The following is a 25,075-nucleotide window of genomic DNA, read 5'->3' on the forward strand; positions in this document are numbered from 1 at the left end:
ATTTATTTATTTTCGTTTGTCAATATATGCGTCCCTCGCGGTAGCGGCTACTGGCTTCCGCTGTATTTGCGGCTCTCGTTCAAATGGCTCTTTCCGGATTACAGGTTGCCGACCCCTGGTATAGGTATAGCTGTTATTACAGGGTGTACCCTGCCTCTTATCCTATGATAGCTGGGATAGGCTCCAGCCCTCCCACAACCCTGAAAAGGATAAGCAGAAGAGAATGGATGGCTGAATTTTTATTAGTGCAACAATACAATGTTTTAATAGATAGGAAAGAGTATATTTGATACCAAGATTTCCAGATTTTTTCAACACCACGAGGTGTTTTAATACTTCCTGTTACATTTAAATACAAAAAAAAAAAAAAAAAAGGTGAAATTAAGTGTCATGGAAAAAGATCATACATTTTCTTTGTAGACTTTTGGGGAGGGGGAGGGGTGTCTGAAAAAAGTACTCTTTGTACACTTTTGAAAATGTTGATAATTGTGAATGACCTCTTACATGACTGTATTATTATACTTTTTTTAAAGATCACCACAGTCTAATTTAAGCTAAAGTTCCCAGGATTACAGTTGAAGGAAATTATGAGTAAACCCCGAATGATGACAAATAGTGTAACAGATCTGACCAGTTTTTTGTGAAAATCACCTTTGTAGCGAAAGCAGTAGCTTTTCACATGTCGGCTTGGCTTTGAATCACTGCATAAATCTGTCATTTCTATCTGTGTTTTGTATTTCATTGTATTGCTTTTTTATGTAAAACACTGCAAATCCTGAATAGTAAAGTCTTAATTTTTAAAAAAGTCTTAATCTAAGTAACCAGTTGATAATGCTGTAGGATAAATGTGTGTAAGTAAAAATACCTTTTAAGTTCTCCCAATCGTTTCACTTTACTTTATTGTCCAAAAATACGGAAACATGTTACTATCATGTAGTAAAATAGAAGTATTAAGACCCATAAATACTCAAGTAAACTTTCTTCATTCATATGTGTATAAAATGAAAAGGGAAAAAAAACAAGCATGATAGTAATTTTTGTATTTAGCATTCAGACTAAAAGACGTTTATAATGAAGAGAGCCTGAGAGAACAGTGAAACTCGACCGTTCATTTTAATTTTGCTTATAAACACTCGATTTTAATGCCACACGCAGTTTCATTTCCTCCCAGCAGACGTCAGGTATTACGTCTTCATGCGGTTGACGTAGGAAAGACCAGGAAGGAACACAGATGGCTAACTGGCTAGCTTGGGGCTAGCGTGTAGAAATGAAACCACATCTGGAAAAAGTCTGACTTTCGGCCCACGGTAAGGCGGCTTGGACTGTGAAAGCGGTCTGCTGAGAAGCTTGCTAAGGTTAAATACGAATACGTTTGTCGGTCTGATGCTGACATGAACAAATGTAAAGCGTAAATGCACTACAGCTGAGAAGAGTTAGCCACACATTAGCAAATCTGCACAAGTGTTTTTACTCGATTTGTGCGAGTGGGAAGAAGTGGGACACCTATAGAGTTTTAGCATTCATGGGTTGTTTTTGTCCTGATATTAAACCTCATATACTGTACAAACATCTAACACGAATACGGGGCTATTTAGACTCTTCTGAAGAGGTTTGGATGAATGTCATTCTAACATTGTTTCGTTTATATTCCAGCTTCTCAAATGTAAAATCAAACGCAGTCAAATGCAACAGTTCAGCTATAAATCCCACCTGTTATAATGTTCAGTTTCATTGACACTGTTATGAAGGTATTAGTGAGCTTTTTGTGTTTCTAATATTTTGCCCGTCCCATTTGCAAACATTAGAGACGTGTTTATTATTCCAGGCCAGGTGGAGCAGAAATTTCTTGCATTTCAAGTTCTTCCAAGGTGCAGAGAGAATAGAGGATAAAAACAAGAAGTTAAACCTCTAGCCAACATTTGTAGTATAAAGACTAACTTTATGCTTCAACTGATGAGTTTCAGCTTATGGTCTTGATTAAAATGTTGTAATTTTTTTGGGCTTGAGTCTTAATTTCTTTTTGATTTTTAGTAGACTAAACAAGGTCACGGGAGGCTGGAGCCCATCCCGTATGACACTGGGCGAGAGTCTGGGTGCACCGTGTATGGCTCGCTGTCACAGGGCTTAAAGCTAAGAAGTTGTAAATTAGCATTATTTATTAATATATTACTTTGGTATTTTTTCAAAAGCTATTCAACTGATTCAGATCTGATTGTCAAATATACTTACTTTGGAAAGTGATTAACTTAAAAAGTCACTGATTAAAAGTCCTTTTGCCTCCAATAATTTCTATCTTTCTAATGGATAACTATTTCTTTCAGCACTAATCGAGTACAGAGTCCCACCATGGGTCAACACCGGAAAGCGGCAGCTGGGTGTAACTCATCTCAGAGAAACTCTGGAGTTTCTGCAAACGCTTCCAGGCTCCACAGCGGGAGGCACAACATCTGCATGGTTTCTGACTTTTTCTATCCAAACATGGGAGGAGTAGAAAGTCACATTTACCAGCTCTCCCAGTGTCTGATTGAAAAGGGACACAAGGTGGTAATTGTCACTCACGCCTACGGCAGGAGGAAGGGTGTCCGGTACCTGACCAATGGACTGAAGGTTTACTACCTACCCCTGCAGGTGATGTACAACCAGTCCACAGCCACCACCTGCTTCCACAGTCTCCCCCTGCTGCGCTGTGTGTTTGTCAGGGAGCGCATCACCGTGGTGCATGCACACAGCTCCTTCTCTGCCATGGCCCATGATGCACTGTTCCATGCCAAGACCATGGGCCTCAACACAGTATGTGACTCGAATCATTTCATGTGTTTATACCACGATACTGCACTTAATTTGCTAAAGAGTGTTTATCCTTCACAGGTGTTCACCGACCACTCGCTCTTCGGCTTTGCTGACGTCAGCTCTGTCCTGACCAATAAGCTTCTTACCGTTTCCCTATGTGACACCAACCACATTGTGTGCGTGTCCTACACCAGTAAGGAGAACACAGTTCTCCGCGCAGCACTCGACCCAGAGATAGTGTCCGTTATTCCCAACGCTGTTGACCCTACAGACTTCACACCAGACCCATCACAGCGCAATGATGACAGGATCACAATTGTTGTCATCAGCCGTCTCGTTTATCGCAAAGGTACTGAGAGACTGTTTTAGACATTGTAGGTTTTACTGGTAGCAGCAGGCTGCCATAATGAATAGGTCACAGCCCTTTGTTCAGGCCTTATCCTACACTTTAATATGCAGAATGTCTTTTACATTCTGATCTTTGCAGCCAAAAATTAAACAAATAAATAGATGTAAACACTAGGATGTGACCTCAAAAGACAAATATGGCCAGTACAGTACTGTGCAAAAATCTTGAGCCACCCATGTTTCTTTTTATAGTAGCTGAAAACTTGGCATATCTCGAGATGGTGTGTAGTGCGTCCTTAAAAATCTGAGGAAACTGGACAAGTGGAGGAAAAAAGAAAAGGTTGCAGGCCTAGAAACTATTTACAACAGATGAACAGTATCTTAGAATGGAATAGAACTATATTGTCATCATACATACAACGAAATTCGTTCAGAACAACCATCCAAGAGTAGGACAGACAAGACTAACATAGGGGAGATGGGTGTCTGCAGCCGCAGCCACTAGGGGCGCTGCCAGCACAATCAATCCCAGGAAAGGGAAAACAGAAACAATGGGAGAGTTAGGTTCAAAAAAATTTATCTTGTACTGTGCTCATAATGAGCACCTTACAAGGTTCCAAAAAATAAAACACCTCAGCAAAAGCATATCGCACATTCAAAGCCTGGGATAGCAACATGGTGAGGCAGAAGGGGTAGGGATGGGGATGCCGACAGAAGACGAGAGGATCAGGGCATTGTGGAGCCAGGACCTAGCTCCCGCCTAAACAGTTTGCTGATAGTGATGGATGTGTGTCAGCGGTCGTGGTAGTCCAGATCCCAGTTCACACAAATCACAGAAGGAAGGTAGGGGCGGGGGAGTGCGTTTGCTGTCACGTCAACCCGGAGAGATATGATTACCAGCCTCAAGGCCGGCTCAGGGAGCCGAATTCCTGATAATACAAATGTTTTGGGACAGACTGCCTTGTTGTTTTTCTTGGTAGCCTTCAGTTTCTCTGGGACGCTCTCAGTATATCCAGTGGTCCAAATTTGCTCGGTGTCCAACCTCCCTGTACAGAACCGCACCCTTATCTCCAGATCTAATCCTTTCCACCTGCGAGCATGTTCGCAGCTGGACTGTGAGCATCCAGCCTGCGGCTAAGGTCCATCGGGTATTGAGTCTGAGTCTATGTGGCTCTGCATAGCCCATCTGTCTGGTTGTGCAGTCTCGCCAAATGCTGAACTGCTGCCCAGATTCTCTTAAAGTCATGTCCTTAAGAAACAGGAAAAAAATCCAGCAAAAACCTGACACAGGACCTGAGAGATGCATCTGACCCTTCAGTTGATCCATCTGTTGTTCACTGGAGCCTCATCAGAAATGGTCTCAGTGGAAGGGTGGCTGTTAAAAAGTCATTCTTGAGGAAGGGAAACAGGTAGCCAAATAACACAAGAACTGGACTGAAAATCAATGGCAACAGGTGTTATGGTCTCAAGAAATGTACACCAGTGAGTGGCTGCAGACATTTAAAAAACACAGCTGAGGCTCTGTCATTGTTGGGGGCTGCATTCCAGCCAGTGGTGACCTTTGTCAAAAATGTGTGAAATTATGAATGCAGAAAAGTGAATTTTGGTCTACCATGCAATATCGGAAATATCTGGAAAGCGTCTGATTGGCAACAGCATAATTTTTCAGTCTCCCCAGAACCTCCACTTTATTTTAACACCGAATGTGTCCCATGTGACACGACATACTTCAAAAGTGCCGCCGTTCGCGGATTTCCGGCAACAAATACCGTAATACCCCTATATGGCTGTGACGTGCAATTTCTGGGCTTTCAGAAACCGTTTGCATTTTTTCGATGGGACAAACGGTTGCGGAGTTACGGTAATACGCCAGCTGATCAACGTTCCTTTGATCAGCCGACTCCGAGCTGATACGCCACGTCTCAATCAGCTGTTCGCCGCTATTGAGGGCAAGTAACGGGCACTTCAGCAGCGATCGCCCGGCGTTAAAGGGCTACAGCAGTGTGGGATCATCCTGACAGAGAACAGCCAACATCCAAAGAAGAGCTTTGAATGTCCTTCAAGAAGCCCAGAGACCAGTTCCTGAAGACTAAAAAAAGAAATGAGGCTACAAATAAATGAGGGGTGGCTCAATACTTTAGCACAGTACTGCTTTGGTGAATGTAACATTTATTTTTTTTTAAAATATGGACACTGGCTATAATAAAGCAACATTTTGAACAGTCCCATATACATACATAATGATTAGAAAGGGTGATGGGTAAACATTTGAATTAGTAGTCTGCAGAAATAAAAATTCAGTCAGGGGTTCCTCAGGGATCAGTTCTCTGTCTATTACTCTTTAAGCTTTAAATGCGCCTGTTTGGTACTGTCATAAACAATCATAATATAGCCTTTTACAAATGATACACAGTTGTATTTATTATTTTCCTCTGATGATCTAAACTTTGTTCACAAACCAATGACCTGCATTGATGACATTAACTGCTGGATATCCTTTTTTCTGAAGCACAGTGAGCTAGTAGCTATTATTTTGGACAGTGATCTCAGTTTTGATAATCATAAGGTCACCAGAACTGTGTTTCTACCACTTAAAAATATATATCAAAAGCTTGAAAATTCTTATCTCAACTTGACTCTAGGATGACTTCAGTCAGTCAGTCAGTCAGTCAGAATACTTTATTGATCCCAAAGGGAAATTACTACTGTTACAGCTGCAACCGTTTCATTTAAACGAGTAAACCTAAAACACAATAACATACACTAAAGGCATAAAAGTATAAAGACTAAAGAGATATTTTGACTATATACACATCTAAATCTATACACATATGAAAATTGTGAGTGCAAAAATTTTTAAATAGGTGTCATTATTTATATATGCACAGTCCTTTTTTGTACAATGTATAAGTGTATGTACAATGTACAATGTATAAGTGTATGTACAATGTACAATGTATATAGTGTATGTACAATGCATATGGAAATTTAAACAATTTTATGTACAATTGAATACTGATAAATGAGTGACACTGATGAACCACAATGTCACCTATTAAGGGAGGAGTTATAGAGTCTGATGGCCACAGGTAGAAATGACCTCCTGTGGCGCTCTGTGGTGCATTTTGGTGGGATGAGTCTTGCACTGAATGTGCTCCTGTGTCCCATCACTGTGTTGTAGAGTGGGTGGGAGCCATTGTTCATAATGGCCTGCAGCTTAGACAGCATCCTCCCCTCCGACACTGCCATAAGCGAATCCAGCTCCACTCCCACCACATCACTGGCTTTGTGGATCAGTTTATTGAGTCTGTTGGCGTCTGCCGCCCTCAGTCTGCTGCCCCAGCATGCAACAGCATAGAGGATGGCACTCGCCACCACAGACTCATAGAAGATCCTGAGCATAGTCCGGCAGATGTTGAAGGACCTCAGGCGTCTCAGAAAATAGAGGCGACTTTGGCCCTTCCTGTATAGGGCATCAGTGTTCTTAGCCCAGTCCAGTTTGTTGTCAATGTGTACTTCAGCTTGTTGTTTGGCCTTCCAGTCATCTCTGACTTGCTCACTGTTTGTAATCTCATTGTACCTTGCAGGTTATCGGGTGCAGATCGTTTAACTGTTCCCAGAATTAGATGTAATTGTGCTGCGGGTGCTTTCAGTAATTGTGGTCCTGTTCTTTGGAACAAGCTGCCTGCTGACCTGAGGTCAATTACATCCATGCCTAAATTCAATAAGACTCAAAAGCTTTTTGTTCTCACCAGCTTACAGTTAATAACTGTGTGTGTGTGTGTGTGTGTGTCTCTTAACTTTGATTTTTTTCTTTCGCTCTGTTCAGGAATTGATCTTCTTGGTGGAATAATCCCAGAGCTGTGTCTCAAGCATCCTTGCCTCCACTTCCTGATTGGCGGAGAGGGACCAAAGAGAATTGTTTTGGAGGAAGTGAGGGAGAAATACCAACTACATGACAGGTACTGCTAGATGTTCTTATTTCCTGAGATTAGTCACTTTGATATTTTTAAGCACACAGTCTATTAAATCAAGTATTAGTGCATTAAGTTTGTGTCAGTATTACAGCACGGATATTTCAGTTTACTTTTCTTTACATAGAACCAAATCTCAGCAATAGTCTCTGACTTTCTGTTGTGTGTTAAAGAATCAACATTGTCATAGAATTTCAATAGCTGGAATTTACTGACGCTGTTTTGTGTTTATATTACATTTATTGTGTGATTGTCGAGTAACAGACAAACCCAGGGTCAAGCGCTGGGTTCATGTATAAAGGTGTCACCACTGTGTTTCACTCTGCGCAGGGTGCGTCTGCTGGGCGCTCTGGAGCATAAAGATGTGCGCAGCGTTTTGGTTCAGGGTCACATCTTCCTCAACACGTCGCTGACTGAAGCATTCTGTATGGCCATCGTGGAGGGAGCCAGCTGTGGACTGCAGGTCTGCACTCATTCATAAATGAGGTCACTGATATGAAGTCAAGGAGCTTTCACACACCTTTTACACAGCAGCTAAAGATTGAGTTAAACACACCAAATATATCAGAAGATAGCTTAAATATGAAGGAGAGAGGGCACATCTTGCTGTTATAAACATGCCACAACCTGAAATACAGTTCAACCAGAATAGCTGAATGATATATTGTTAGATTAAAGGGTAAACTTGTACACGCTTGTTATTACATGGTGCAGTATTTCCCTCGAGCTTTATCGTGGAATCAAATTACAAAAGAGCCCTATCTGATTACAAGTTGTCTTTTTGAATTATTGTGTCAATCTTTAAATGTAACTCTTTGCCCCATGACATTTGACGCCCTCCCCTGTACCTGTAATGATCAGTTTTGACACCTCAGTATATATATTTAAAGACGCGGTTTAATGACCATTAGAAGAGGCTCTGTTGTTTTTCCAAGGGTAGCCCTAGTAAGCTGTACAGGCAGAGATCATCCTCAATGACGTCTGATGTACACCCCTTCATTTTGCTCCAGAAGGAGGCCTGAAATATGACAGAAACCTCTCTGCTCAGAGAACATAAACAAAGGTTACCCCTAATGGGCCTTATGCTCAGTTCATGTCACAACTCAAGGTAAAGTAAATGTGCGCAAAATTCTACTTTTTAGAAATAATATAACAATGTAATAATAAAAATTGCACTTCATTAGTCATGTCTATAAAACTAACCAAGAAAAACCACTCTCAAATCACAGAAGCGACTCTGTGAAAGCCCATTCAGCCGACTCAGCTGAAGATGTGTTCTTGTAGCAGATTTGCTGTAGGCGTGTGCTCGTAGGTGGCCACTCATCTCATAGCACTGCTTTTAAAAAAAACCTTATGGGAGAGACAGGATAGACCTCCATATAAGAGCTGCAAATGCCAGACGGTAGCTAACCACAGCACAGACAGTGGAGCTTAGTCTGGTTTGTTGCTGGAGGAACAGAAACTGGAAATATATTTATTCTTAAAATCATGAAGTGAGACACACAGGATGGAAAAAAAAGTCACGTTAGAAATGATGACAGCAGGTATTCATCTCCTTACCTAACCCTGATTCTCTGTAAGAGAATCAGGGTTAGGTAATTGAGAGCTACATTTATTTTGTGACGAATTTGCCTTCAAGCAAGATGCCCACCTGTTATTAATTCCTACTAGAGGTGATCCTGAGGTCTGTTGTCTGTGGAAACAAAAACTTGGGAAACACACTTAGGCTGCATTTAATAATTTGCTACCCTTTTAAACCTTCTTATCCAGGCTTGTCCATTTTGGAATGGCAGCATCATCACATTGTTGCTGCAGATTTGTTGGCTGCACATCCATCAATCCAGAATGACTGTGGAGGCCATTTGAGTACAGTGAACTCATTGTCATGTTTAAGAAACCAGTGATCTAAGCTTTGTGAAATAGTGTGTTATCCTGCTGAAAGAAGCCATCAGAAGATGGGTGCACTGTAGTCATTAAGGGATGGACATTGGTCAGCAGCAACACTCTGTTACGCTGTGGCTTTTCAACAATGCTCAGCTGGTATTCGGGGGTCCAACGTGTGCCAAGAATCCCCCACACCAGCCTGCACTGTTCATGCATCCCAGGATGGATTCATGCTTACACGAGCTCACATTGTTCACACCAAATTCTGACCATACCATCTGAATGTTGCTGCAGAAATTGAGACTCATTAAACCAGACAATGTTTTTGCAATCTTCTGTTGTCCGATTTTGGTGTGCCTGTGCAAACTGTATCCTCAATTTCCTGTTCTTAGCTTCCAGGAGTGTCACACAGGTGGTCTTCTGCGGCTATAGCCCATCCGCTTTAAGGTTCAATGTGTTGTGTATTCATAGGGGCTGTTCTGCATACTTTGGTTGTCAAAAGTTATTGTTTTATTTGAGTTACTCTTTCCTTCCTGTCAGCCCCAAGCAGTCTGGCCATTCTCCTCTGACCTCTGGCAGTGAGGTATTTTCTTCCAGTGAACTGCTGCTCACTGGATATTTTCTTTTTCTGCTCATCAAATATTACCAAGCAGTTAAACAGATGCACCTAATAAAGTGGCTGTATTTTTTATTTGCCACGACTTCTTATCTTTATGCCTGTGTCTAAAGTTTAACTTCGATTGTTTGAAGTATAGTGTAGTGGAAGTGTACTGAGGATGTGTGGGCACACTCTGATATCACTGAGGTTTCAAGTACAGCAGAGCTTCCTTTTTCATCTGACCACAATGAGCTGTAGTGCTAGATGTTGCTTGAGGTCAAACAGACCCGAGACCTTTAAATGTAATGGAATTATGCTAATAATCAGACCACAAATTTATACTTCAGGAAACGTTCTGTGGCCATGTGCATGTTTATGCCTATATAACAAATCAGCGTTGGGTTTTTCTCTCTGTTTTCTTAGGTGGTTAGCACTCGTGTGGGGGGCATTCCTGAGGTGTTACCTGAGGATTTAATTACCCTGTGTGAACCCAGCGTTCGATCATTGTGCGCCGGTCTGGAAACTGTCATCGCTCGGCAGCAATCAGGCAACCTCCCCTCACCCGCTTCCATTCATGCCCGTGTGCGAAACCTCTACACCTGGAGAAATGTTGCAGAGCGGACAGAGAAAGTAGGTTCACAAAAACACTTAAACTGGGCCATGTGCTTGTAATGCCTTGTTTTACTGTTTTCTTTTTCATCTATAAAAAATAATCAAAGCTTAAAAGGTTTATTGTGGATGCAGATGCACAGCTGCTTAAACAGGATTTTAAGATGAGTTACTAGTAGTTTCTTGTTGGGAGATAAGGAACCAATCAGATAACTCATTCAATGAATGAAACATAGATAAGGTGTCCAGGTTACCAGACTTGATGTAAACTTGTTTTCTGATTTCTCGGAATATCCTCTTATCTTACATGAAATATAATACTTTCTGGTTGAAACAGATGAAATGGAGGCACCTTAAATCTTTATTTTTTTTATTTTTTTTATTTTACAAGATGCTCAACCACATCTATCCTGCCTGTCCATTAATAATTTTGGGGGGGAGGTTTTCATGTTGTCAGTCATGATGATTTTCCATATTGTTTAACTACTGAATTTTGAACAATTTAGCTGCTAAAATCATTTTTATCCTCTCATCGCTCTGTTTTTTTTCCTCTCAGGTGTACGACAGAGTTGTCGAAGAGGAGGTTCTTCCCCTGGACAGACGGTTACGGAGGCTGAGGGCGCACTGCGGCCCCGTTGCTGGCTCCATCTTTGCGTTTGTAGCGGTGTTGAACTTCCTCTTCCTGCTGCTCCTTCAGTGGCTGGTGCCAGATGGGGTCATAGATCTCGCGGTCGATGCCACTGGCCCTCACGGACTGTGGAGGCAGGAAAAGAGTAGCAAGAACGATGGTCTTTCCTGACGTGCCACGAAGAAAGCAGCAGAAACCGAAAGTTAATCGCAGTAACCTGTTACCTCTGACTCACTTCAGACTGCTTATATAAGTTTTGGTTGTGCTCTTTATGGTGCCAACTGAAATTTTGTTTACTCACCAAAAGGGAGCTTGCAGAAAAGACTCACACTTAGGAGGTTTTTATAAATAACTGGAATTTGTGGCAGTACTTGAGAATTTATAAGCACTTTTTTATATGTTGTATAGTGAACAGAGGGCGTAAAGGGCTGGCTGACTGTAAACTCACAGGGAAACAAAGCTGCAGTAATTTAAAAGTTTTGTAAATAAAATACATTGTTTTGTGAAGCATGTGTCAGAGCAAATTGTTTTATCCTATTTAAATTCATGAATGCAACTCCTTTGTTTTAACATGTTAGACGGAACATACTTACATCAAGCCTGGGTGTTTTTGTTCTTTCTGTTAAAACAAATGTGGGAAATAAAGTGTATTTGGTAATATATTCTGTATACTCTGTTCTTACGTGTCATTTTTGCGAGGCAGGGAGAGACATCAAATAAATATTTTTCTTATGAAGTTAAAACTCGCTACATGGGAGAGTGCCAGACAAAACACAGCAGCTGTGAAAGAGAAGGTGATGGAGGCCCTGTTTACACGATAATCATCCAGTGTAAACGGTTTCGTTTTTCCGTTTTCGTTTTGGAAAAGTAGCCCGTTCAGACGGAAACGCAAGATGTTGAAAATGCTGTAGTTCCCATTGCCAGGCACGAGTTGGCGGTGTGGGTATAAGAGTCGCAACCATAGTGCGCATGTGCCACTGATATGAGTTTCGAAAATACTCCACTCTGGATCCTGTTTTCAAAAGCATTGTTTTCAGGCACTGGAAACGTCGTTCTCATGTCAACGTGACGCCGAAACGCATCAAAACGTAACCGTTTTTACTTGGAAACGTCCTCGTTTAAACATGGGAGAGTTTTCAGGGCCTGTTTGCATAACAGAAACTCAAATATGATACCTGCGCCTGCATGAAGCCCTGATGTGGGTTAATTACATAAGACGGCCTGAAAAGGTTATCAAGTTTTAGCATTAAATAAATCCCCTTAACGCCTGAATTTATGTAGCTGTATATGAAAAAATGTTTCATGTGTGTTTTTGCCTTTAAGTAGATAGTAAATATTGTTGAGATTATTAATTTCACTTTTGCACAAAAAATAAATAGAAATTTTGGTATGTTGCAAATTTGCAACAACAGGCAATAAGGTCTATTTGGGGTAAATTTGGTATGTTGCAAATTTGCTACAGCAGGCATAATGGTCCATACTAAGATAACAATAACAGAGTAATATAACAGTGAAAAAACAATGTTTATTCACCCAACAGCAGGCATTCAATAATAAATATTACCACCAACACCAATTATTGTCACCAACACAATACACACAAATATTACAGGAAACATTGCATTCATTTGAATTCTAGTTTCATTTGAATTGTAAATTAAGTTTTGAAATGTACAGTATGTTGCTGAACCTAAAAGAATGATTGGGAATGCACAGAAAAACTTCACAAACAATGCAACAATAACAATGTTGACTCAAAACAAAGTTACTCAACTTTTTAACTTTATGGAACAAAGGCTGATACCCATACACCCATACACCCACACACACCCACATCACCTCCACCCACCCACAACCACACACACACACAGGCACAACAATGTAAACAAACTATGTAACATAATGTCTTTCTTATTCGTGGAATGCACAGAAGCAGTTTTTAGTCTTAGGCACAGGTGAACGTCACATTTTGTGCACTCAATGCTTGTATGGCCCGTACACTTTGGAAATTTGCAGCGTTGCCGCACACTGTCAATTTGCGGCCAGTGACCCACTCCATCAGCACGGACATCTTGTGTGGGAATAGCCTTAGTTGGTCCCCTGCGCTGCTTCTTCTGGAACTCTCGCTCCATGTCCGATGACGGCCGCCCCCTATTTTTGGCCTCTTCTTGGCAGTCTGATTGAGTCATTGTCTAGGAGAGCACCTTGCCACATGGGCACATTTTTTGCAGAGCTCTGAGTCTGTTTCACAGTCTTCCACGCCACTTTTTCTGTGTTTGGTCTCTTTTGCTTCTGTCTTGCTGCTTGGCCACTGGTGGTGACAACCTCCTCCTCACTGCTGCTCTCATCACCATCTGCAGGGATCAAAATTAGAAATGTGAAAATGTATGAAACGAAATTCAGCATTTTCAATCTAAAATCTACCAGCCAACATCAAAAATTTATCAACATTTGTCTGGTGCTGGTGCTAATCCTGCTTCACCTGGCTTAGGAACATTTTCTTCTTCACTTTTGCTCATGTCACTCTCACTGCTGCTCTCATCATAACCTGGCTTGGGTAAATATTCCTCATCACTGCCTGCACTGTCACAGAGACAACTATCATCACTGTCATCTGGGGGGCGGTCTGACGTGAAGCTGCACATGTACGCGCTTCCCATAAAACATGGAAGTATTCATTGAGCTCTAGATAAAAAAAAAAAAAAAAAAATAGCAAGTCTAAACCAGATCTAGACTGGATCTGGAGCAGTTGTGGACCTGATCTAAACCTGGTCTAAATCTGGTCTATACCGGGTCGAAACAAGGTCTAAACACTAAACCAGGTCTAACTCGAAAGGCGTTTCTCTATATAGCGCTAGTTACCCTTATGGCCTACTGTCGCATATGCTACAAAGCGAAATATTATAATAACTTCAAAAACACTTGTCACAAATAGTTCACATCATTATGTCGAGTGTATAAGACCACAATAAACAGGTGAGTATTTTTATCTTAGCACAACTTACCTTATATACACCCCAGGATCAAATTTTCCAGCCTCCTACCGACAGGTAGGAGTAACAGAGTAATCCTCGTGCGTAAACACGAAATAAATCCGCCACTTTGCGATCCCAGTAGAAACAAGTGCTTGTCAAAGGTTCCTAGGTCCGTAGCGAATATGCACTAACAGGCATTGGGGGAATGCAGGCGCTATCTTGGCTGGTTGATTGAATCAAACGGTTAGTCGCATATTTGCAACAACAGGCGTTAAGGGGTTAAGACAAATACACCATTTTCTTCTTTTGGAGTCAAGGAATTTGTTTTGGATTATTTGCTTTGCTACATTTTGTAGTTTAGTGCATTTCATTTAGTTCATGTGGTAATAATATATTTATATATATTTATTGGTGGTGGCGGTAACACATACTGTGCCTTAAGTTGAAAATATGTTCTAGGAGAAGATGCACAATTCACAGAGAGAGACGCTGCTCTTTTGTCACCCAAATACAGTATCTACAGTGTGAAAACCTTGTCCTGGTACTTGACTCTCCTTATGTGCTTTGTTCAAGATTCATGAGCTACAGGATCATTCTAGCAGCTATTGTTATGCACATACTGTTGACTTTCACCATGAACTGGGGTGAAAGTGGGTGGAAGGTGGTAATGTGGGGGAGGTGACCAAGGACCCAGATAAGAGAGGGAGGAAGGCCGAATTCAGGTCTGTGTATCTGGTTGAGCTGGAGTCGTGGACATTGGTGGAGGGATCTGCTAGTATTTCATTTTCATCATGGCTGCTGTGCATACAGATGTTTCCCTGTGGTTGCAGCCTTGGGAGAGGCATTTATCCATCTACGGGGGGCTGATGTGCAACTCCCTGATGGCTGGTGAGTTTGATCTTTGTATGTAACTGTAGTTTCCCATTGCATGAATGCAAAAGTTAACCCTGTGTGTTTGCTTCAGACTTAAGAACTTCCCATGCAAAATTTGATGCTGCAGTAGACAGCAGAACCTTTGGGGGAAGTTGTTTAGTGTTTTAGGGTTGGGGTAGCACTGAGAAACCAGAAAAATAAGTATTCAAATGAGGTTACAGTGGAGAGAGACTAGGATCTCTTGCCCACACCACTTGGTCTTTGTGCTTTCTGAACGTGGAGACCTTCCTGATTTTATTCTCTGTGTCTCAGACTTCTGGTCTGACAGAACTCCACTCCATGAAGCGGCCTTTCAGGGCAGACTCCTCCACCTGAGGACCCTCATCGCTCAGGTAATCTTAAACCTTGTTCCGTACATAGAGTACTTGCAGTGCACAACCCAATCACTGTCTGTGAAGAACCAAAAGTGAAAATCCTATGATCTCTCCCCTGCAGGGCTGTCATGTGGACACTCTCACCATGGACGGGATCACTCCGCTTCACGAGGCTTGTCTCGGTGGTCATTATGCTTGTGCCAAGTTACTGCTGGATAATGGAGCAAATGTAAGAACTTGTTTTTCTCTGCCAGCAAAATATTCCGAACCTTTTATTTTGTTTATTTTCTTTATGCAATTAGACTGACGTAGATATAAAAACCTTTGGATATTGTCCAAAAAAATGTAAGGTTGGGCATGATTTATCTGACGTGACATGTTTGAAAATCAGTGCTAACGGTTGGCATTACTTAAAAAAAACAAAGACCGCTGGGAAAGCTGTTCTGTTTAACTTGGAAGCCTCAACTCCGAGACTTCATCAGATAAACTACAGAAATAGAAGAATGATCGCATCATCACCCCTCCTTTGTTGTGCAAGTATGGTCTCAAACACTTTTGATAACCTCAAAATCATATACAAGTATGCACTGAAGACATTATAAAAAAGGCAGAATTGTCACCATCACAGAGACATTTTTTTTTTAAATATAAAATTGCCAGTATTTGGGTTGTTGCTCTTGCAGACACAAAAGCCCTTTAAGGTCACCTACTAATCCCAAGGATTACATATGTAAGCGTCTCAAGGGAGGAAATACGAGGAATTACATCAGTATTAAAAGCAATCATATTTAAAATGATATTAGATTGTCCAGTTACTTTAGAAAAATATTTAGAAGGATAATGTATAAAATGGTGTAAAAATGCTATAAAATGGTGTGTGTGTGTGTGTGTGTGTGCCAGGGTTATAATAGTTTTGGATTTTACATTATAGTTTAGTTTTAGTTAGTTTTTACTTTTTTTTCTTTAATTCAGTTAGTTTTAATTAGTTTTCAGAGTGGTTTTGCTCGTTTTTATTAGTTTTTATTTTTGGTTTCATGCTTAGTTTTAGTTAGTTTCAGTTAGTTTCAGTATTAGTTTTAGTATTTTCATACCTAATCAGGTGCAAGATTCAAGGCGCAAAAGTGACTATTGTGTAATGAAAACTTGACAAAAGATACAGTTTAAAGAAATATATTCAACAACCAACTGTTCACAAGACATGCTAAATGTGTGTAATATTAAGGACACACATGGACATCAACAGGGAGAAACAAAGAAAAACATGAACTCCCAAACTCAATAAATTCTACAATAAACTCCACAATAAAGTTAAGCATCAGTGCAGTAGATTAACAACAGCTACATGTGGTGACAAAAACAAACTCTTTGAAGGAGTCAAAGCTCAAATCCAGCTGCATCCTGATGTTCTCACCACCTGAAGCTGCTTCTGTTTTGAGGCTAGCTTGGTTAGATGCTGCTAATTAAACCTGCAGGGTCTTTGCGGCCTCTGTACATAGCCTACGGAACTTGCCGACCTCATGTCCACATTTATGCTTGTGTAGCTGGATTGTGAGTGTTAATTACCTTGTGGTCGTGTGCAGGTGTTTGTACTCAAAGAACCTCCATACGGGACTCTGCCGCTTTCTCGGCAGACCGCAGCTATTACTTTGCGGACCAGCGCGGTGAGCGCACGCACATGCGCACTCACACACACAGTTGTCCTGTGGCGCTCCCAGCTTAAACTCCGAGAGCGGAAACAATGATTTCATATCAATCCACAAGGCTTAAAAAAAAAAAAAAACAAGTAAATGAAAGTCAGCTTATAATTTCAGTTAGTTTTAGTTAGTTTTGTAAACTCACAATTCAGTTTTAATTAGTTATCGTTTTTTCCTTTTAATTATAGTTTTTATTTATTTCAGTTAACGACAATGTTTTTTCAATTTCAGTTTTCGTTATTTCGTTCGTTTTCGTTAACTATAATAACCCTGGTGTGTGCATGTGTGTGTCGTTTGCGTGCATGGGTTTTCTCTGTGTACTCCAGCCTCCACCCACAGTTCACAGATATGCTTGGTAAGCTAATTAGTAATTGTAAGTTGGGTGAAGGTGTGAATGTGAGTGTGAATCGTTGTCTCTGTGTTAGCCTGTGATAGCCTGGCATCTTGTCTGGGCTGACTCATAAGGGATGAGTTTCAAATCCTGCTTTAAACCTTGAACTGGATATGCAGTTAAATGATTGGATGGTTAAAAAATGTTTTTTTAATTCTTATTAAACAGTTAATGTAGTAAATATGAGTTCAGACGTGAAGCCTGCATGACAAGGGGATGCTTGCTCTATCTGATATGTTGGTGTCATGTACATGAATAAATTAAACAAATTAAGCTCAGTTCCTTTGTATGCATTTCCCCACATACGCTTAAGGCAGAGGCAGTGTCAACAGATGGCGCCACACCTCTCTTCAACTCCTGCAGCAGCGGGAGTGCTGCCTGTGTTAGGCTCATCCTGCAGCACAGTGCCTCCATCCACACCACCTACTGGCTGGCATCTCCCATCCATGAGGCTGCCAAGAAAGGTATGCATGTCCGTTTGCAAGAAATTTATGGTTATAAAGGTGCACTATATTGCAGCAGTTATTTTTATTTTCATCAGATCACAGAGAGTGTCTGGAGCTGCTGCTGTCCTGTGGAGCTCTGATTGATCTGGAGCTGCCAGACGTTGGGACGCCGCTTTACTCTGCCTGCATGGCCCAGGCTGCAGCCTGCGTACAGGTGCTGCTGTATTCAGGTGATACAAGTCAGGAAGAATCACAAGTCACACACAACTGTTTACCGCATTAACAGACATCCACGTCTGTCATTCTGTCTGGTGTTGCTTTTTGTTTGTTTTACTTCTAAATTTTAATATTATGTGTAAAAATAAGCCATACCTAGTTAAATAAAATATCCCTGAGAGCTACAAACACACCAAAGAATGCCTGTGGTCAAGGAAGGATTTTTACAAAGAAAAAGAAAAAATTTTAAAGTAATATTAGCTAAATGCATGTATAATAAGTGTTCAGTATACTCCAAAATGTTCTGTTTTTTAATTTTTTACAAAATAAGATTGTTATTGCAGATGGATTAAAAATAATATGAATATTTCAGCTGGCTGATTTCGAGCTGATTTTGCTCATTTTTAATATTTTCAGTTTAATTTGCTGTACAAGAATTTATTGTAATCTGTTGTAAAAAAAAAAAACTTCTATTATATTTGATTTGGTAGATTATTACGGCGGAAGCTCGTCCTGATATAACCCCAAACGGATTTGTGTCTCCTCCTGGTTTCAAATCACGGATCTTTCTCATGTTAAGCACATGTGTAAACCACTGCACTGTGGAGCCACTCATTGTCATCAGTTGTAAAGTTCATCTTCTAATTCATCTGAAATCACATACAGTCATAAAAATGAAGAAACCTAAAGGCACAATCTATGCAACTGATCAGACTGAGTTATTATTATGTCTGATGAGGTATTTTTTCAATGAGTTAAATTTACCAAGGAGCTCCAGAAAACTCATCATGTCTTTTTTACTCTTAATTGCAGGAACTGGTGCCTCAAACTGTTATTTCACGGTTTATTGTGCTAAAGTTGTCAAAAAAAAAATCCATTTTGTGTGTTAGACATGAGGTATAACCTGAACTTGGGGAAAACCAATTTAAAAATCATCATGAAGCCAATAACTTCATGAATCTTAAAGTGAATGCAGTGATTAGTTAATTATTTGATTTAATGTTTTTCAAATGAGAGGATTACATTCTTTGCTTTGTCAGAACTTTTCTTACATGCCACCTTTCATCTTTGGGAATTAAACGCTCAAACTAGACTGAATATCTTTGAGTTTGTCACTGTTTATTGAACAAAAGGAGGCACTTGATGGTGTTAAGTGACATTTAACACTGCTGTCTTGTCTTTGCATATTTGAAATGAATCGATAAAGGAGAGAACCATTCGTTCCACAGCCATAGAATATTTAAATGCATCTGACATTTTTGTTCCCGATGGTTTCTGAGTTAATTTTAGTGGCACAGTCTGCTGTTTCTCTGGCCCCCCCACCTTCACTTTCCATGGAAACAAGAACTCAATATGTCACAGTTCACACCAGCACACGTTTAAAAGCTTTTCTAGTCAATCTAACCTTTCAGATGTGGGAGCAAATCTTATAAAACTATTCATATCCATGCTTTGAATTTCTTTTTGAAAACTTTTTCTTTACTTACTAATAAATAAGAACATACTGCTTTAACAATACTGTATGCCACCTAAAACACATGGATGGTTTTTAGTCTAAATTGCATGATTTTGCCTGTTTGACTCATTGTTGGGTGTTGAACCGTCTCTGTTTGCATGTTTGAGCAGGAGCAGATGTTCAGATTGGATGCGGGGAGGACAGTCCTCTGCACGCTGCAGTTCGGGAGGGAGAAGCCGGCATTGTGGATCTTCTTCTGGATTTTGGAGCTGACGGGTGTTGCAGGAACGCCGAGGGAAAGACTCCTCTTCAACTGTCAAAGCCAAACAGCTCAGTGAGAGCTGCACTGCTGAACAGAGGTATCTTTTAAAGTACACGCTCATAGAGGACACTCACATTCATTTTCAGCAGCTGAGGTGTTAATAGCTGTGACTTCTCTCCCATGACCAGGTCCCTGCTATCTATCTCAGCTCTGTCGCACGCGCATTCGTCGAAGTCTCGGAAGAAGTCGCCTGCACAGAGCCTCGAGCCTCTTTCTTCCTCACAGTATCAAGGACTTCCTTCTCTACCAGTGACACATCTCTGTCATCCTTCACATTTTTGCATCGCTGTTCATGAGGAGAGAAAAAAAGGCCACCATATTCAGAGAAAGTTTTCATCTCATCACTCAGATGCTTTTAGTATTATAATAACGGCTTTCTGAATATTGCTCAATGAAATATTTTGGCTCTAGGATGAGCTGCATTCATCCTGCAGGGACTTTAATGGATCAGGTTTTTGTATTTTTGTACTTTCTATTCAGCGGTCATGAATTTTACATGATTCCAAAATGTTTTTAAAGTTGAACACCACCAGCTTTACATATCAAAGTATTTCATAAAGATGTTTGGGAGTACTGGTGCATATTTTAAAAAGAAAAAAGTTGTATAAAACTAGCTACCCAGGGAGCTTTGTGGCTGTCATTTGACTAAGCATCAACTGGGGGTCAAGACTACAGACCAGACCTTTGTAGCTGAGCACTACAAGCACAGCCACAGACAATATGTCCATAAGTACAACGCACAGGAATTCACACCAGCAATGTCAGAGGCTGAGTTGCATTATGGGTAATGCAGGTGGCAAGCTTTGAAGAGAAATGCAAAGAAATTCTTTTAAAATTATTTTTCTCACAAATGTTTCAAATTGTTTTGTGCATTTTAACCAATGGAGCCTATTATGGTCACATTTCCATATTTCTGTCTGTGGAATCTACTGCAGTAGATTTTGGTAGATGGGCTGTGTGCATGAGGTGACCACATCAGGCACATCCTCCCTCTCTGACATCATACAGAGCCAAAAGTAGAAGAGTCAAAGGAATAATTTCTTAACATATTGTTATGATAGCATCACACAGTTACTGCAGATTTGTCAGCTGCACAAAGGTGCTCTACTGGATAGAGATCAGCTGACTGTGGAAGCCACTTGAGTACAGTGAACTCATTGTCGTGATCAAGAAACCAGTTTGAGATGATTTGAACTTTTTGACATGGCATGCTATGCCATCAGAAGATGGGTACACTGTGGTCATAAAGGAGTGGAGATGGTCAGCAGCAAGTGCCAAGAAAATATCCCCCACACCATTACACCACCGCCAACAGCCTGAACCACTGATGCAAGGCAGGATGGATCCATGCGTTCATGTTGCTTACACCAAATTGCGACCCTGCCATGCAGAAGAAATTGAGACTCATCAGACCAGGCAACATTTTTTTCAATCTTCTATTGTCCAATTTTGGTGCATCCATGCTAATTATAGCTTAAGCATGCCATTCTTAGCTGACAGGAGTACCTGGTGTTGTCTTCTGCTGCTGTAGCTCATTTGTATCAGGGTTTGATGTATTGTGCATTCAGAGATGCTCTCCTGTGTGCAGGATGTTGCCTTCATATCAGCTCGAAGCTATTCTCTTCTGACCTCTGACATCAACAAGGTATTTTCACCCAGAGAACTGCTGCTCACTTCTCTTTTAAGGATCATTCTCGGTAAACCCTAGAGATGGTTGCTGGGAAATCCCAGCAGATCAGGAGTTTCTGAAATAGTCGGATCAGCCCATGTGGCACCAACAACCATGCCACGTTCAAAGTCCCTTAAATCTTAAATTTTCTTACAGATTCTGATGCTTGATTTGAACTGTCCATATGCCCAAATGCACTGAGCTCCTGCCATGAGATTGACTGATTAGATATTTGTGTTAAGGAGCAGTTGAATAGGGTACCTAATAAAGTGGCCTGTGAGTGTATTTTTGTCATGTGAACTACCTCAGACACCATCCAGATGAGAACAAAGCAAAAAAAAATATTTCCACAAATAAAGCTTGGCATTCTCAAGATACACTGTGTGTTATGCTTGAATACAATGACTGGATTTAATGTGAACAATATGTGTGTATTTTTACAGTTTTTGCACATGGCTCAGAATCTGTGTTTAATAATGAGGGGTAGAATTTTTTTTTTAAATGAATGATAAAAAAAAATGAAGGGAACCAGCAGCAGCAGCAGTAAAGGATCCAAATAACTGAGGGTTAGAGTGTGTTTTGCAACTGGTGTTGCTCAGGGGGAATTAATTTTCTGACTTCAAATGTCACTCTGAAAGGTCACCTCTGCAGAGACCCGAACGAACTTGTTAGAACAGATTCAACTTGACGTGTCTTTACCTAGACGACAAAGAAAAGCCTCAGCCTTCAGGAAAAGCTTTACAAGAGGTATATACAGTATATGCTGTTGATTTGTAAAGGTGGATGTTTTCATGAATTTTCTTCTGCTTGGTCTGAATTTCAGCGGTTACACAGTTCTGAGCTTCATTTGGTCAACTAGCTTTTTAGGAAAAGGTCACACAGTGAAAGACTTTTCATCGTGATACCAAAGAACTCATCTCCAGCTTTTATATTTATTCAGTTTGAGCAGTACAAGTTCCTGTCATGGTCCTGTGCTGTTTGCTTTGTTTTGTATTTTCTTCTCTGAGGTTCTGTTTGTGTTATATCTCTAGTTGTGTTTTTAAGGTTGCTTACAGTTTGTTATAGTTTCTGAATTCTGCTTTTAGTTATATTTCTTGTATCCCGTTCCTGTCTTCTCTTGTTCTTCTCTTCTTCCCGCATCTCTGTGTTCTAGTGTCTGTTTGTCTCTGTGTCTTTGTCCCTTGTCTCCTGTGTATTTCATTCCTTGTGTTGTGTCAGGTCTGCATTTGTGTCTTGTTTGTTCACATCCTGTTTTATTTTGACAGTCCCGTTCCCTGTGCTTTGTGTTCAGTTTTGCTTCCTTTGTGTCATTAGTGTCACGTGGGTCAACAGTTGTTTCCTACTGTGGTCACTCTCCCCAGTTACCTTGTGTGTATTTAAACCCTCAGTTCTTCTCTGTTCTTTGCATAACTGGAGATAATATTACAGCAAAATGTTAAGAATGTCGACATCCGCTGCTTCCAAGTGGGTGCTGGGCTAATAATTCAGCTTTTATGTTTGTTTGTTTTGAACAGTTTTTACCACTGTAAATTAGTTTTTGTTTGGGTTTTATGTTATTTAATCTAACAAAGGAAGACACCAAAGAGCTGAGGTTATATTTTGTGACTAAAATTTAATTGGATAGTCATCCAAAATGAAACAGATGAAACAACAGTTATTTCTTTTGAACAACAGCATCTCCATATCTAGAGAAACAAAGGTGTCAGGTTCATCATCAAATACTTTATTCTGAAGCAGCACATAGCTACTGAATGTAACTGACACACTGTACACAACTGTACACAAGCAAAGCAACCAGCACATCACTAACAACCTCACGTCACCATGTACACAATCTGTGATATCTGAGCATTTTAATAATATGATGTTTGGCAAATAAACAACCAATAAATCTGGTTTAATATTTCTTTGCAGTACACTGAACACCAGAAGTTGTTGCGTTCAGTTTGAATATTTTACAGCTCATGAACTTTCAAATGTCAGAGGCAGTCGCTCCTCCACTGACATTTTTCTTTTTAAAAAAATGTTATACAGTAGACATAAACAAACAACAAAATAAACATCGAGCAATTTCATGCATGGTTCGCAACGCGAGTGGGAGTAGAGCACATCTAAATTTCATTGAACACAACAGATGACATACAATAATACTCAGTTTAATTTTGCATGATTTGGGGTTTTATATCCCCAAAGATTTGTGATACATATCTGGATCTGTTTTATTTAAAAAAAAAAAAAAGAGGACCTCTTGTGATTTTACTTATTGTGTCATATTTATAATGTTAGATTGTCAGATGCTCATAATAAATGCAGGAAAATTTTAAAATTGGATTAAAATACACTCATTGGCCACCTTATTAGGTAGCCTACACCTATGAAAATGCTCATTAGTACAATTATCTAATCAGCCAGTCATATGGTGGTAACTCAGTACATTTAGGCATGCAAACATGGTCAAAACAACCTACTCAAGTTCAAACAGAATGGGGGAAAAAGGTGATTTAAGTCACTTTATATGTGGTGTGGTTGTTGGTGTCAGACAGGCTGGTCTGAGTACTTCAGAAACTGCTGATTTGCTGGGTTTTTCCCACACAACCATCTTTAAGGTTTAAAGAAAATGATCTGAAAAACAGAAAATATCCAGTGAGCAGCTCTCTGGGTGAAAATGGCTTGTTGATGCCAGAGGTCAAATTAGAATAGTCAGACTGCTATAAGCTGATATGAAGGTAAAAGTAACACAAATAACCGCTCGTTACAACCGAGGTATGTACACATCAGACCTTGAAGTAGATAGGCTATAGCAGATCAATGGAGAATTGGAAAAATGCTGCCCAGTCTGATTAGTTGTGATTTCTTCTGTGACATTTGGATGGTAGAGTCAGATTTGGTGTAAATAACATGAAAGCATGGATCCATCCTGCCTTGTGTCAGTGGTTCAGGCCAGTGTGGGAGATATTTGCTTAGCAGACTCTGGCCCCGTAATACCAATTGAGCATGATTTAAACACCACAGCCTAACATTGCTGCTGACCATGTCCATCCCTTTATGACCACAGTGTACCCATGTCCTGATGACTGCTTCCAGCAGGCTGACACACAATGTCACAAAGCTCAAATCATCTCAAGCTGGTTTCTGCAACATGACAAATGACCTCCACAGTCACCAGATCTCAATCCAGCAGAGCACCTTTGGGATGTGGTGGAACATGAGATTCACATCATTGATGTGCAGCCAACAAATCTGCAGCAACCGTGTGATATAGTCATGTGGGTGTGGACCAAAATCTCTGAGGAGTCTTTCCAGCACTTTGTTGAACCAATGCTGTGAAGAATTCAGGCAGTTCTGAATACAAAATGGGGTCCAACCCAGTACTAGAAAGATGTACCTAAACAAAGTGTCCAGTGAGTTTCTGTAAATGCAAGAAACACACCTCACAGTTTCTTTTTGTTTGTTTGTTTTTTTCTATTGATCAACTCATTGCGGATTTCCTTATATGGTCATCTACTACAGGCACAGCATGCCTGCAAATTCAAACTCTGGTTGCAGCTCCTTGGTGTATTTTACCAGATGTGTATTTCCTGACAATTTCCCACATAACAGAAATCCATACAAATAATTTTCAGCTTGTAAATGAAAGACTAAATCCACCATAATGTCCTACAATAGGTAAGCAATGAGAGTAATATTCTGAAGTAAAGGGAGATATTATGCTGTAATCTTTGTTGTTTGTGCACTCCCCTCTGTTCTGGATCAGACCAAGCCTGTACAGGTGGATCTGAGAAGCTGCAGATTATATTACTCAGACTCGCTACCTGATGCAGACTCCCG

General features: G+C 40.4%; 2 protein-coding genes across 2 annotated transcripts; both read left to right on the top strand.

Moving 5' to 3' along the window:
- Positions 1-1,205: 1,205 nt before the first annotated feature.
- piga (phosphatidylinositol glycan anchor biosynthesis, class A) lies at positions 1,206-11,464 on the top strand. Its single transcript, XM_030759091.1, has 7 exons — positions 1,206-1,307; positions 2,322-2,790; positions 2,869-3,139; positions 6,968-7,100; positions 7,443-7,575; positions 10,018-10,224; positions 10,760-11,464. The coding sequence occupies exons 2-7, from the start codon at positions 2,347-2,349 to the stop codon at positions 11,000-11,002; spliced, it is 1,431 nt and encodes a 476-aa protein (XP_030614951.1). The 5' UTR covers positions 1,206-1,307; positions 2,322-2,346; the 3' UTR covers positions 11,003-11,464.
- A 3,092-nt stretch (positions 11,465-14,556) lies between these two features.
- Positions 14,557-19,847, top strand: asb11 (ankyrin repeat and SOCS box containing 11). Its single transcript, XM_030758748.1, has 7 exons — positions 14,557-14,694; positions 14,992-15,071; positions 15,175-15,282; positions 17,452-17,602; positions 17,680-17,814; positions 19,427-19,615; positions 19,707-19,847. Exons 1-7 carry the CDS (start codon positions 14,598-14,600, stop codon positions 19,829-19,831), a joined length of 885 nt encoding a protein of 294 aa, XP_030614608.1. The 5' UTR covers positions 14,557-14,597; the 3' UTR covers positions 19,832-19,847.
- The last annotated feature ends 5,228 nt before the right edge of the window (positions 19,848-25,075 follow it).

The sequence above is a fragment of the Archocentrus centrarchus genome, chromosome 21 (assembly GCF_007364275.1).
Source record: "Archocentrus centrarchus isolate MPI-CPG fArcCen1 chromosome 21, fArcCen1, whole genome shotgun sequence".
Taxonomy (NCBI): domain Eukaryota; kingdom Metazoa; phylum Chordata; class Actinopteri; order Cichliformes; family Cichlidae; genus Archocentrus; species Archocentrus centrarchus.